The sequence below is a fragment of the Physeter macrocephalus genome, chromosome 1 (genome assembly GCF_002837175.3).
Source record: "Physeter macrocephalus isolate SW-GA chromosome 1, ASM283717v5, whole genome shotgun sequence".
In the NCBI taxonomy this organism is placed as follows: domain Eukaryota; kingdom Metazoa; phylum Chordata; class Mammalia; order Artiodactyla; family Physeteridae; genus Physeter; species Physeter macrocephalus.
Genome location: NC_041214.2, coordinates 82,159,508 through 82,174,173, shown reverse-complemented (window position 1 = coordinate 82,174,173; position 14,666 = coordinate 82,159,508). Strand labels below are relative to the sequence as shown.

The 14,666-nt window shown below is 42.0% G+C and overlaps 1 protein-coding gene across 1 annotated transcript in view; it reads left to right on the top strand.

The window, feature by feature from the left end:
* P3H2 (prolyl 3-hydroxylase 2) overlaps positions 1 to 14,447 on the top strand; it is a 158,212-nt gene extending 143,765 nt beyond the window's left edge. Inside the window, exons 9-15 of the mRNA XM_007102271.3 lie at positions 385 to 512; positions 1,072 to 1,167; positions 1,697 to 1,847; positions 2,719 to 2,836; positions 3,797 to 3,872; positions 8,209 to 8,349; positions 13,387 to 14,447. Coding sequence (XP_007102333.2) covers positions 385 to 512; positions 1,072 to 1,167; positions 1,697 to 1,847; positions 2,719 to 2,836; positions 3,797 to 3,872; positions 8,209 to 8,349; positions 13,387 to 13,479 — 803 coding nt within the window. The 3' untranslated portion in view covers positions 13,480 to 14,447. The remainder of the gene's footprint in view (positions 1 to 384; positions 513 to 1,071; positions 1,168 to 1,696; positions 1,848 to 2,718; positions 2,837 to 3,796; positions 3,873 to 8,208; positions 8,350 to 13,386) is intronic.
* Positions 14,448 to 14,666: the final 219 nt, after the last annotated feature.

Genomic DNA, 14,666 nt, shown 5'->3' with positions numbered 1-14,666 from the left:
CAGGGCTGTGGAGAAGGGAGGGGCCCACTGCTGAGAGAATTCTGGAAAGTCTTCACCGAGAAGAATCCTATGAGATGCCCAGTCTGTTTTGCGGGATCATCCCTGGAATCAAGTGAAAAAAAAATAGTTTATCAATCCCCAAATCCTATACAAATGTAATATATTAATTACGACATCATGGGGAAACCTGGTAGCCAGGCATCTGCCTTTTTCTTGAATCCATATTGCGTTTCTCAGGCTTCCAGATTTGTAATTTGTCTTTGCGTTCCTAAATATTCATGAGGAAACTGACTCCTGAACTGCACATTGAAAGCTGTTGGTGTTCTGTGCTTCCCACCTTGGGGACAGAGGTAACAAGGACAACCATGTGTTTTGTCCCTGCAGGTGGCCCTCTGCTCTATGAGAACATCACGTTCGTCTACAACTCCGAGCAGCTGAACGGGACTCAGCGCGTCCTCCTGGATAACGTCCTGTCAGAAGAACAGTGCCAGGAGCTGCACAGCGTGGCTAGTGTGAGGACCGGGAGCCCCACTGTGCTGGTCTGGCCTGAGCATGGAAGAGCTTTGGTCCTGGACTTACTTGGAGCCAGGAAACCAGGCCTGAAACGTTACTTTCTTTAGGAGAAGGACATTGATTGTGGAGGCACTTCCATAGCCTTTGGGTTGGGGTGATTGTAGTTTTGTCCAGCTCTGGACATAGCTCTTGGGTCTGGAAGAGCTAGAGGCTTAATTCCTAGGACAACTGTATCCAGCATGTGCCCTGCCTATCATATAAAGTCGCTGGGAAAAATCTCTTTATTTTTATCAATAATTAATCAATATATGAATTATTTATGTGCTACCTATTTCTACAGAAAGTGGTGGCACCATTTTATAATGAAAATGCGGGGTGAAAGTTAAATAAAGATCCCTCTTTTGGTTGGAAGAATTAATGATACCGGAATCCTAGAATAAAATGGAGATGGTTCTGAGTATTGACTTTGGTTCTCAGCTTTCTGGCAGTCAAGGCAGAAAGGGAGATGTGATGAATTCATAATCCTCATTAATAAAGCACCTTGTATTTTGCTTCTAGGGAATCATGCTTGTTGGTGATGGATACAGAGGAAAAACTTCACCCCATACACCCAATGAAAAGTTTGAAGGTGCAACTGTCCTGAAAGCACTCAAAGTAAAACTTAACTTCTTTTGGATTTGAATTCCTAATTGTCAACCCAGGATCTTCTGGGAATGGCAGATACAGGGAAGAGAAGGGTTTAAGATATAGACCTATCAGGTCATTGAAGGGAGCGAGTATGAAATGGCACCTTCATTGTTTTTAATCACTCCTTCATTCCTCCATTCGGTTATCAATTGATCAAAATCTATTTCCTAGATTTGCATCTGACAAATAATACACAACCCCCTTGTCCTCAAGAAGCTCAAGGTCCAATGGTGAAAACGTACTCAAAAAAGTTATCAGTCTGTACTGCGAGAGGTGTTTTTGTAGAAGAGTGAGGAAAGTGTTCTGAGAGAAGAGAGGGATAATTAGCTTTCAACTTTCCCTCATTTTCCTAAACCAAATCCACAAGTCTGTAGTAGTATTCCCACGAGCCAACAGAGAGAGGAGCATCCTATATTGGCTTAATAAAACCTAGCATCCGGTTTCCTCAAGGCTTCCAATCAACCCAGTGGTTTCTAATATTCTTCTTTTTCTTCAGTTTGGTTATGAAGGCCGAGTCCCCCTGAAGAGTGCCCGTCTGTTTTATGACATCAGCGAGAAGGCTCGAAAGATTGTCGAATCCTATTTCATGCTGAACTCAACCCTGTATTTTTCCTATACACACATGGTCTGCCGCACAGCCCTGTCTGGTGAGATTCCAGAGTCTGAACGTGTTCCCTTTTACCCACAGTGAAATGAGAAAGAAAACAATGCAGAACAAAGCTCTATGAACATGTCAGACTAACGGTTCAGAAGAGTTCTACATTTCTAAAACAACAGAAGCTTACTCACTCTGATTTTTCCCTTCCCTCTTTTTCTACTTTGCTGGTCCCCTAAAGTATTAGAAGACCATCACGCTGCCAATTTTCCCTTTCAAATCCATTTCTTCTGCTTGCTACAATCACACAGAAAAATACTTTTCTGCTCTAGGTTTCACTTTTCAGGGTTCAAGAAACTGGAAATTACAGTCACCACTATGTCACCACCAGCATTGAGGGGAAGCATAGAAGATAAAAAGGGTTGTTGAAAGAAATGTTCTTAAAAAGGCAGAGACCTCCTCACTCCCTGGCATCACTATTTTTTTCTCTACATCTTCTCTTCTATACCCTCCTGAGGACGAGGGGAGAGAGAATGTCACAGAAGTAGACTTTTCCACTTGTGAACCTTCAGCTGCTTCAAATCTTTTCTTTTCGACGTTTGCATTTTATCCTCATCCTTTGACTGCCCCGCACAAAGTACAGCCCATGAAATGCATGGAATTTCTGCATGTATATTTATAGCGGAGAACTTTTATAGCTGAAGAGACAGGTGTGACTTGCCTACAGTTTTTTACATCAAGTTCATATCAAAGCAGGACCAGAGTCTCTTCACAGTGCTCGCCCAGTGTTCCTTAGCCTGCTCTGCCTTCTGATCCTCTAATTTGCAAGGGGCACCAGCCATGGGAGAAGACAGATGGCCAGCTTTGCTCTTGGAGTTTACAGCATTCAATTTCTCATGCTTCCCTGTTCCCTTCTCTGGCAGGTCAACAGGATAGAAGAAATGACCTCAGTCATCCCATCCATGCTGACAACTGCCTGTTGGATCCAGAGGCCAATGAATGCTGGAAGGAGCCTCCTGCTTACACATTCCGGGACTATAGGTACTGCCAGCATCTGATTCAGAACCAAGCTTTTGCCCAACAGTTATCAAAACCCCATGGAAACTAGAAAGCTGATCTGTTTTGCTTGTCATCACATTCATCTCGATGAAGCAGAAATGCTCAAATAATCTTCTGAAGCAGCTGCCACAACTGAGAAGTGACTTCAGCATCTCATATTTTTATCTTAAAAATCCCTGCACGATTTGTTGCATCTTATTCCATAGATTGTCCATTTTGTTTTAATATAAAAAGCAAAGTTTATGTGTTTTTTTTTCTCACTTGGCTTTTATTTAAACATATTCCTTGCGGTATATGTATTAATATCTCAGTCTGAGAACACAGGGCGTGCATCTCAGCAGGCATAGGGATCTCATCACATCATTTATCTATGTCTGCATTTTGTAAGTAAGAAACTGAAAACTCAGGACGAAAAAGTTTTCTCTTATTGAATGATATTTTACTGTGTAAAGAGTCAGGAGTTGTAGTCATCATGTATATAATGTGTTAATTATTACTACACTGTGCTCTATACAAACATGTTTATTGAGCGCCCCCTATCTGCAAGACTTGGATACACCCCTTAGATCTCTCCAGCTATTTACGGAAAAAATACATCCTTTCGAGTTATTAGTATAAAAGGAAAGAACAGAGTTTTAGATTCTGTGGGCGAGACCATAGGGCTAGATTAAACCTAGTTAGGTTTTATTTGGAGGAGGTGAAATGTGAGATGAAGTTTGACATATAATTACAACTTTAACCTGAGTGGAATAAATAAATACTTCAGGGTTATGACCCTACATCTGATCTTACTCTTGAAGGTTAGGAGGGTCAATCATTTTAATGTTTAGTTCAGAGGAAACTTACTAATCAGGCTGGTCAGTTCATGCCCAGTCTGCAGTATTCTGCGGTGATGTTGTGTAGGCATATAAGAGTACAAATTGCTTCCCTTTCTTCTTACAGTGCTCTCCTATATATGAATGATGACTTTGAAGGAGGAGAATTCATATTCACTGAGATGGATGCCAAGACTGTGACTGTAAGCAAGTCTATTCTTGCAAATTTATCTAGCATTTTTAGCCTCAATTTTGCCATTTTCCAAAGACTGCTGGATTTCAAATATTTCTGAGCTTGAGAATTCATGAGGTGGAGAGAGATCCAGTAAATGTATACATTATAAAAATGTTAGAAATGGAATCATCAATAAAAATCTTCTTTTCCTTTTTACAGATGGGTAATTTAAAGAATATATATTAAGGACTGTATGGTTAGTTTGTGTTAGACTTAGAACCAGAACCTAGGTCTTCTGATTCTTTGTCAAGTAATCTGATGGAAACATAAAAACACCTATTCTTAAATCACCCACGACTATGACAAGGCAAATGACTCTACAGAATGGCTTTCAAGTCCCCTGGTGCTCTGTATGTTTAGGTGAGCATTGGCTTCCATACCCCTCATCATCCAAATTATGATATGCGCGTGTATATATATATGTATACATATATATATATAAAATTCTGATGGTAAGTAAACCTATACTTGAAAATTGATATATACACATTCACACAAACACACATGTGTTATATATTCATACTTTGGATGAGATTCGAAACACACCTTCGTAGATCAAAAATCAAAAGTTAAACTCAACCACCATCTTCCTAAGCAAACTAATGCCTTTGGAAAACCAGACTACTGAACACGTATAAACCGTATAGCCAGAATCTTTGGTGTTTAAGCCGAACAGCATATGCCATGGTAGAAAAAAGAGGTTTTCTGATTGAGGAGATAATTGAATTATAAATAGATTATGAGATATCTCTTTCCTCTATACAAAATCAAAATAGTTGAGACATGTATGTGATAAACTTCAAGGATTTTGCATTATGTAAGCTATTTCCCCAACTTTTTTCTCAGTTTTATGTCTTTCCCCTCATATCTTGTACCCTTTTCTTGGTCTCATTCATGGCATACTACCAGTGTGTAAGCAAATGATATAAAAACGATGTATTACTGGATTTAAAGGGAAAACCTATGGGAATTCTGGTTAAAATTGTCCAGAAACATTGATATAATTAAGAAAAATATTTCATACACTTTAATATACTGTATATTTAAAAGGTCATGATGCCTCACACTCTTTTTTGTAAAAAGCTTAAATATTATCATGGGAGTATTTTGATGCTTCATGATTTGGGAAATTAAATCAAGACTGATGATCCAGGCTCAGTTTAAATGCCAATACAAAAATATCAACTTTTGAAAAGCCTCTGTGCAGAAAGCATTTGATTTCTGAGTTCTGCTAACAGGTTCAAAACTGCTTGAGCTTGAATCTCACACAATTGGAAAGAAAATCAGGCAGGTGGCTGAAAAGATTTCTTTGCTTCTTCGCCATCTAGTGGCCATATTTGGAAATGTTCAATGTTTGAAAAGTAAGGCGGGAATATTATTGATATGTATGAATCATTAATTCATGCTATGCATGAATCATTCATTAAATGAATCATTAAATATGTGTGAATTCACCAATTTTTGAATGCAAATTAACTGTAATTCTGCTTTTTAAAGATGTGAAAGCAGATAGTACTCCCCTTTAAGAGATTTATACTTTTTAAGATAAAGATGCTGCTATTTTTAAAAGTACTGAATCTAACCACCACCATCCCCTAAAAAAGTAAAAGAAAAACTAATTTAAACAATGTTTTAATGAAAAGGCTCCAAGTTGAGAGATCTATTTTCAAAAATTAGTTCTACTTCAGATTAATGCATATGGTGGAGCTTTGGGAGCACTTTGTAGATAATTAAAATTCTGAGTTAACCAGTGCCAATAACAAAGAGAAATGGATAGTTTTCCTTTTCAGTTTTCCCTCCCTTGATTCTGGAGGGAAAATTGGAGCAGGGAAATGCCCCAGCTTTGTGCTATGCAAGGAAGAATAGTCTCCTAAGTTCTTTACTTTGGAAAAATCTGGACATTGTATAATTACTGAATGGTGGCTGAAGATTTACATTTATTCAAGGCAAGTACAGCACAAAGCCTTCTCTGACTTTAATCATCAGTTAGATGCAAATCAAAAGGAATTTTCTTTCATCATACTTGGAAGAACCATGGATTATTTTTGAGAGCAGCATATTTGTGAAACATGGGTATTTAGTTATTTTGGTTTCTCTGTGCAAGTTTGAAAAAGATAAAATCCAATGAGTTCCATTTGCTTCATGAAAAACTAAACTCGGTGGGGCTGTGTTCCAAACGTATGTTTACAATCATTTAAACTTCAGGATACATTTTCCCTTAGAAGCAATGTCATTAGTGGAGCTTGTTTCTTCCTCCGCATACCTGATATATGAGAGGTGATGCTCTCCATTTGATAAGATTAGTCCTTTGTGACCCCACATACCTATAACCAATCCCAACTGCTTCAGGCAATTGATAGCTTCTTTTCCCAAAGTTCTTCATGTGTAAACATATTTTCAATTCTTCCATCAGAGACAAAGCATTAAATTGTTCCCACAGCCTCTCTTTAGTATTGTAAGATGTCGATGCCAGGACTCTAATCACATAGGAGCAATGGCAAGCACGTGTGGATAAGTAAGCCCTTGACAAGCACCAGGGAATGAGCAGCTCAGAAAATTTGAAATTAGATCCTAAAGCCATGCATATAGGAAGGCTTTCCTGTCCTGCTTCATATGTTTTCTAGTATTAGTTATTTTGCTGTTTCTGTGTGAAGATGCACAACAAATTCCTCCTCCAGAAACACAAAATCGGATTGAGGCTGAAGGCACCAGTAACTAGGAACCTAGATTTACATCAGAAAGTCACTTTGATAAAGCTGCTTGAGAAAAGCAACTCTCTCTAGCAAAGACAAATCACTCCTCAATTATTGTGAACAGAAGAGTAACCCAGAAAGTGACTGCTTTTCTCTGCTCTTCCTTTTAACACACGCACACACAACACACACACACACACACACACACCTCAGGATCTTTGACTACTCCACTTACCTTTGACCTTCCACAAGTTTGTCACACAGTCTGGGAGTACCTACGTTAAGTAGCATCCAAGGACTTCAGGAAATCTTCCAAATATTCCTCCTGAAGCTGGCAGTGGAAAAACTTAGCCATCCCATTTTATGGTGAAGGGGACCAAAGGTTCTTCTAACGGTCATGTGTCAACTCAAGTCAATTCAGAAAATAGCTAGTTAGAACTGGTCCATCTTATCAAATAGTACAACGATTGGTGCCACTTTCTTGCTTTTATTTCTAGGCTGTACTATGGAATAAGTCAGGTTTCTGTGTTTCTCAAGGAAGAAAAATGAACTCGGGCTTCCCTGGTGGCGCAGTGGTTGAGAGTCCTCCTGCCGATTCAGGGGACACGGGTTCGTGCCCCGGTCCGGGAGGATCCCACATGTCGCGGAGCGGCTGGGCCCGTGAGCCATGGCCGCTGAGCCTGCGCCGTCCGGAGCCTGTGCTCTGCAACGGGAGAGGCCACAACAGTGAGAGGCCCGCGCACTGCATAAAAAAAGAAAGAAAAATGAACTCTGCTTAGAGAGATCAGACACTTTACTCATGGAAGCAAGACCCCTAACATTCCATTGCTTCAGCTTACTCAGTTTGGAGAGCCTGCTTGTTTGATGTAATACTCTGGCTCAGGGCCCCCAGCAGTGCCTCTTTCCCTTCTACCCTGTCCTACCTAATCATTAGTGGACAGCTCCATCTGAGCCAAGCTTGGAAGGACTGTGCCCATCATTCCAGAGCCCTGGAGGCCATGGAATTGGTCACCTGAAGGGGTGGTGTGTTCTCATCACCAGAGGTATGAAAACATTGGCTAAGGACTACTGGGCAGGAATATTGTAACAGGAATTAAAGTATCATCACATGGGATTAGACTTGACTTTAAAAAATTTTTGTATTATGAGAAGTTCACAAACCATAAATGCACAATAAGGAATTAGAAAGGGTGCACCCATGGAACCACTACCTAGATCAATTATAAGAATTTACCAGCACTCTACATGTCCCCTTGATTTGTTTTTGTCATGCCACAAATATTAAATGTACATCTACTTAGGCCAGATGTTGTGCTAGTGCTAAAATTAGAGACGTGAATTAAAAGAGAGAGCCTTTGCCTTCATGGAGTTTACCAGCCACCAACATAGCATGTATTGAGCGATTACCATTTGCCATGGACTGTGTCAACCGTTTTACCTGATAACTTTATTTTCTGAATTAGGTATTGTTTTGACCTTATCTTTGTTTTACAGGCGAGGAAATTGAAGCAATTTTCAACCCCAGGATTCCATTAGAAGGATAGAGAAGAGGGATTGTAGAAATGTTAACAGTATAGGAATTGAGAGTCAGATTTTCACTCTCTTTCTCAGGCCTCTATAAAACCAAAGTGTGGGCGTATGATCAGCTTCTCATCTGGAGGAGAGAACCCGCATGGGGTAAAGGCGGTCACCAAGGGCCAGAGGTGTGCTGTGGCTCTGTGGTTTACCTTGGACCCACTCTACAGAGAATTGGTGAGTTTCTGACCCGCCCAGAAAGCCACTGAGACACCCTATAGACCTGCTTCATGAACTGATTTATCGGAAAAGTCCTTTGGGTCGATCCATAACCCTTCAGGGATCTTAGAGATCATGGGGAAAAAACCAAAACAAAACCAAAACAAAATAAAACAAAAACTTTTACAGCATCCATTCTGTCTGGTTTACAACACTGGCTCTGTTTTCTAAGCAAGAACAAATTTTGTTAATCAGATCCATGACCTAGCAATTACACATTTGATGCTTGTAGGATGAGTTTGAGGAAAAGAAGGGCTATGAATGCAGTTCTTAATCAGATGGGTTCTTAGAAGTGAAGGTTTGCAGAAATAGACATCACAGCGATATTTGGCAGTCTCTAATTAGTCTTGAGTTTATTAATAAATTGTAGCATCAAGAGAGAGGAATCATTTTTTACTGGTCACTGGGAAGACTGATTTGTTTTCTCAACAAATCCTTAAAAAGTTCACTGAATAATTTATGAAACATATGTAGAAGAGGGTGAAGAGACCTGAAAGCTTATCATTTACTACTATTAAATTAAATATTAAAATATTGTTATTATTCTATTGGAATGCTTAGCCTGGGTAATAGACCATGATCACATCCTTCTGGATGCTGTGGGCAGAGATTATGATGTCTGTCTGTGAGGCTGCAGAGGGATAAATTAAGACCTCTGGATACAAGCCCCGGGGAGGAAAATCTAGGCTCAACATAAAGAATAACTTTCTAACCGTCAGCACTACTTGGTGGACTTGTCTTCTTTGGAAATATTGAGTTTCTTGTCACTGGACAGCTCCAATCAAAGCCTCAGCAACTGCTTGGCATGGAACGCTGAACCTGAACCTGAAACTTCATGGCAGGGGCTAAACCGGATGACTTCAAAGTCTCCTCCAGCCTTGAGTCTTAATGAAGCTATGAAATTCTAGTCTTGAAAATGGCATTTTAACCAAATTTCCTCTTTACATCCCTAAATTGAATCCAATTTCATCAGAAACTTTAAAATGAATTTCTCTTTCTCATATACCTTTTGCCGTCAAACCTGACTCAGTTTTTAGGCCATATCCCCTAAGCATTCTTTCATATATTTCACAAATGTTTATGGAAGGTCTACTATGTGCCTGGAAAACTCCACTAGGTAGGCCCTGGGGGTACACAGTTGAACAAAGCATAGCTTTGACCACGAGGAGCTTAGAAAGGCTGAAAAGCAAATGACTGGGAGAAGACAGCAGTCTGCGTTTGCAGGGGGATAGCAAGGAAGACTTACGTATATAAGCGCAATCCTAAGAGAGCAGAGGATGATAGCCAGGCACAGAAAGCGAAAAGAATGGTCCTGACAGAGGGAGCAGAGCAGAGAGAGATCTGAAAACGTCACTGGGGACTGAGCAGTCTCCTTCACCTGTAATTCCGCTCTCCTCCTGTGTCTCCACATCCAAAATGTCAGCGTTCCTCCACATCGCTCCTTCTGGACTAAGGAAACTAGGTAACTGAGTACGCAGTGAAGCTATCACATTGTTGAAAACTTGCCTCGCCTTTTTTTCTCTTTAGTGTTTAATTCAACAAACATTTAACCTGTTTTATTATTCATTCCCTCAGCCCTCTCTTCCAAGATATTTTTTATATCAAAATAAGCGAACACAAAGTTCTCTTTGAGCCTTGCTAACCTGCAAAGTACAGTGTTAGAAAAATTCTTCAATCTCCAGGCTGTGGCGACATCTAGTGGTCATAGAAGAAAATGACCGGAGCCTCTGAGGCAACTGCCAGAACATTTTGCCTATGACGTGATTCCCAGACTTTGCTCCACATTGGAATCAATTGACGATCTTTACAAACTATTGACATTTTGTTTACCACCCTTGGAAATTCTGGGTTAGTTGATTTGGGCTGTAACCTGAGTGTCGGAAGTTTTAAAAACTCCCCAGGTGATTTCAATGTGCAAGAAAACTTCAGAGTCCCTGAGTTAGGCATATGCTCTCAGGTAGAATCCCTGGGCAAAGAAAGCCTGCCTATCAATACATCATCAGAGCTGGCAGACTTCCATGCTCACTATAGATTACTTTAAAGGCACTGAATTCTCAAGGAGTATTTAGCAACATACACCGGTAAGGATGCCCAATATTAGAAGCTTCAGTTCCTTGTATAGAGACTTGAAGCTCTTAAGCATCTTTCCTTTCAGGACGTATATAACAACAGTCTCCTTGCATTCAGATTGCAACATTTTGTATCTACATCAGTTTGCTAAGCAGCAAGATGTTCTCCCCATATTCGTAAAAGTAATACTCACCCATTTTATTTGGACATCAAGACAGTTTAGTTTTCTGTTATTTAGTATATTTGGTCCTTGTACATGCCTTTTGGTCAACATCATGCTCAATTACAAGCTCTTGAATACAAGAGGCTTTGTTTTCAAGTCATAAAATAGTTCTTTATATAACTTACTATGCTGGACATTGTGCTAGGGACTACCTATAGGAGATACAAGCTAGATAAGACATTACTTTTATTTTCAGGGAGCTTACAGTCAAAATGAAGAGATAATACAGGGACCTGAGTAATAAAAGCATAGCAAAGTTCAGTAGGAATTATTAGAGGCAAAAATGCATGGTGGGGACTTCCCTCATGTCCAGTGGTTAAGAATCCGTCCTGCAATGCAGGGGACACTGGTTCCATCCCTGGCTGGGGAACTAAGATCTCACATGCCGTGGGGCAACTAAGCCCATGCACCACAACTACTGAACACACGGGTCACAACTAAAGAGCCCACACGTCACAACTAGAGAAGCCCGTGTGCCGCAACGAAGAGCCGGCACACTGCAATGAAAGATCCCTCATGCAGCAACTAAGACGAGACACAGATAAAAATAAAATTAATTAATTTTTAAAAATGCATGGTGTTTAGGGGATAGAAAGAGGAAACCAGGAAAGGCTTCATTGAGGAGATGGCATTTGACATGAGCCTTAAAAGATGAGCATGATTTCCTTAGGGAGAGATATTTTAGATAGGGACAGCCCTTCATCCACTTCTGTATTTATTCATCAACTATAATACTCCCTTGCCAAATGTCCGTAGCTTTTCTGAACACAGGAAATACAACAGTGACCAAACATGACAAGACCCCCTCCTTTCATGGAGTTTACCTTCTAGTGAAAAAAGACAACAAATAAGTAAAAGAATAAATAATTGAGGGATCTTCAGATAGTGAGAAATGATGTGTGGGAAAGAGAACAAGGCAACTGATCTGAGAGTAAAAAGGAGCCGGGGGGTGAAGTGTGAGGGGCCTCCAGACAAGTGACAAGAAGAAGCTAACCGTGGTAAAGGTCTTGGGAGGAGTATTCCAGAGGGAGAAGAGGTTGTAAAGGCCCAGAGACAAGAAAGAACACAGAACAGTCAAGAAGCAAAGAGGGCTTCCCTGGTGGCGCAGTGGTTGAGAGTCCGCCAGCCGATGTAGGGGACACGGGTTCGTGCCCCGGTCCGGGAAGATCCCACATGCCGCGGAGCGGCTGGGCCCGTGGGCCTTGGCCGCTGAGCCTGCGCTTCCGGAGCCTGTGCTCCCCAACGGGAGAGGCCACAGCAGTGAGAGGCCCGCGTACCGCAAAAAAAAAAAAAAAAAAGAAGCAAAGAAAGCCAGGGTGGCCAGAACAGGTATGCAAGGCTGAGAGCGGGCTGAAAAGAGGACACAGAGGAGGCGGCGATCAGATGGACAAGCTGCTCAAGAAATATGAATTCTACCCTACCTGTAGTGGGGGGGACGCCATATTCCTTCCTCACCTCCTCCAGCCCCAGGAGTCACAGGAGAGGAAAGATTACTGTAGCTAACACGTCGTAGACTAGAGTCATGATAAAGAAGGTGAAAAGATGTGGGCGATTGGAGATGCCATTTGGAGGTAGACCAGCTGGGCCTGTTGAAGGATTGGTGTGGGGATAAGAGAAAGCATAGGATGCAATGGAAGCATCCTTTAAATCCTAGGGGCACTTAACCTGGACTAGGATGAGGAAGTCCTTCACAGAGTGCTGCATTCAGAGACCTTGCGGTAAGTCAGGAAGGTGGAATGTAAGGTGAGGCGAGAGGGGAAGCCAAGGTGAGCTGAAGAAGAGAGAAAAGTCAGAGTCCTTATAAGCACATCAGGAAGGTCGGACCTGGAGCGTGGAGCAATGGGAACCCACGTGAGCAACGGGGATCATGATTCAAGTGCAGAGAGTCCATCAGAAGCACGTGGGAGGGGGTGTGAAACAGATCAATTTGGAGGCTGCCGCAGTAATTGAGTTAAGAGATGATGAGAGTGTAAACCCACGGTCCTCAAGCAGGAGCGATTTTGCGTCCTATAGGGCACATTTGGCAACATTTAGAGACATTTTTGGTTGTCACGACTTGGGGCCAGGCATGTGCCACTGGTTACCTGTAGCAGGCAGAAGCCAGGGACGCTGCTAAACATCCTACAGTGCACAGGACAGCCCACACAACAGAGAGTTATCTGCTCCGAGACGTCAGCCGTGCCAAGGTTGAGAAACACTGGCCTAAAGTAAGGCAACAGTATGTGCACTGAAAAAAAAAGGGGGCAGAAACAGGAGGCAGAACAGAGAGGACTGGTGATTTATCAGATCCAAGAAACCCTGGTCAGGCTTTTGGGGCAAATGGGTGGAGCAGTGGTGGTCTTCCCTGAGAGAAGAAATATGTGAAGAGGACAGAGTAGGCCTGTGGGGGAGAACATGGGGAATTCAGCTTGAACACTGACCTGGAGAACTGAATTGGAGATCTCTGTGGGACCACAAAGTAGCAAGGGAAGTCAGCAGTTGAATATACAAGATTTCTTGACAAGAGAGAAATCTTGGAAAGTAATTGCTCAGGACATAGGGAAGTCAAGAGAAGGCACCCGGGTAGGGATGGAGATGAGGTTTCATTCTTAGCCAGATTTAGCACCCATCCATGTACAGATGGATGCCTGGAAGTGTTGAGGAAGCTTCTGCCACTGATTATTATGCTTGTAACAGCAATGTGTAAATTGTCTTTTTTGCAGGAGCGAATACAGGCTGATGAAGTGATCGCGATCCTGGATCAAGAACAGCCAGGGAAGCACAAACCAAATATCAACCCCAAAGATGAGCTATAAAAATGAGAAAAAGAGTATTCTATCAGATATTTATTTAAATTGTTAATCTTATGAGAACCTTTTTATTTTTGTACAGAGCCACGGTATAAATTAACAGGTTAATATGAGTCACCAGATCTCCCTTCTGTGCCTAAGGATGCTTGCTTTGCCCCTCTCCGTCTTTCTGTCTTGGTTTTTCAGCAGGTCATCTCTCAAAGCCCAGTCACGCTCTCCCCACCACACACACACACACACACACACACACACACACACACACAATTCATTTGCTGTAGATCCTAAAACTCAAGCAGAAAGATAAGTCCATTCTTGGTGAAACAACAGCTCCCAGACATGCCCACTTCTAAAGTTAGCGTGTGATTTGGACTCAGAAGGCCTTCCTGGCTCTGTGCCTTTCAGCCACCATCTCCCCCAGGGCTGATGGCCATGAGTTTGAGTCTGAGGAGTCTCTGGTGAGGTCAGAACTGCTTCAGGTATTGCTGGCTTGAGGGCCCCCAAGCTCTGCAAAAGAACGACTCTGATGAGGACTGCGTGAGACGGGGGAGCTCAGCCTTCCCAGGGCCTGGGCGGAGTTTTTGACTCTGGTGTTTTCAGCAGAGAGCACCCTTACACTGGGAACTTCAATTCGCCCTCCAACCGGGTGCCAGAAAGGACTGCCCGAGGAGTTGTGTCTTTAAAAAAAGATTGTACAGGGGTTGAAGTGGAATGGCTCTTCATCCCAGTGACTTTGGAAGGAAATCATTAATCCCACCTGAATCAGGGCACCATGGCCACGTTGCCTGAGAGTGGGGTCCACTGTTGAGAAGGTGTGTTTTGTTCTTCAGGAAGAAGAAAATGGATTTCTGATTGATTCCACTCTCCATCTGCATATATTTCGGGGACCCCTTCTCTTTGGTGCTCTCTAGCTCACGGATTTTAGTGCTTGTATCTGATTTGTTAAATAAAGGGAGCCTTCTTTTAATATTTGGCATTTATTTTTCTTCTCCCAAATGTTTCATTTGTCTCCAGGTAATGGTTTTGTGATCCCCCAGGAGCTTTGGGGACCACCCGGGGTAATACTGGGTCATGGCTAGTTTTGCTGTCAGGTGCTTGGGGGCTGCAAGGAAGGTGGGAGCATTACTTCTGAAGAAACAGAGATGGTTAGCAAACAGGTGTTAATTCAGAGAACATCTGGTCCTTGGTGTGAATTC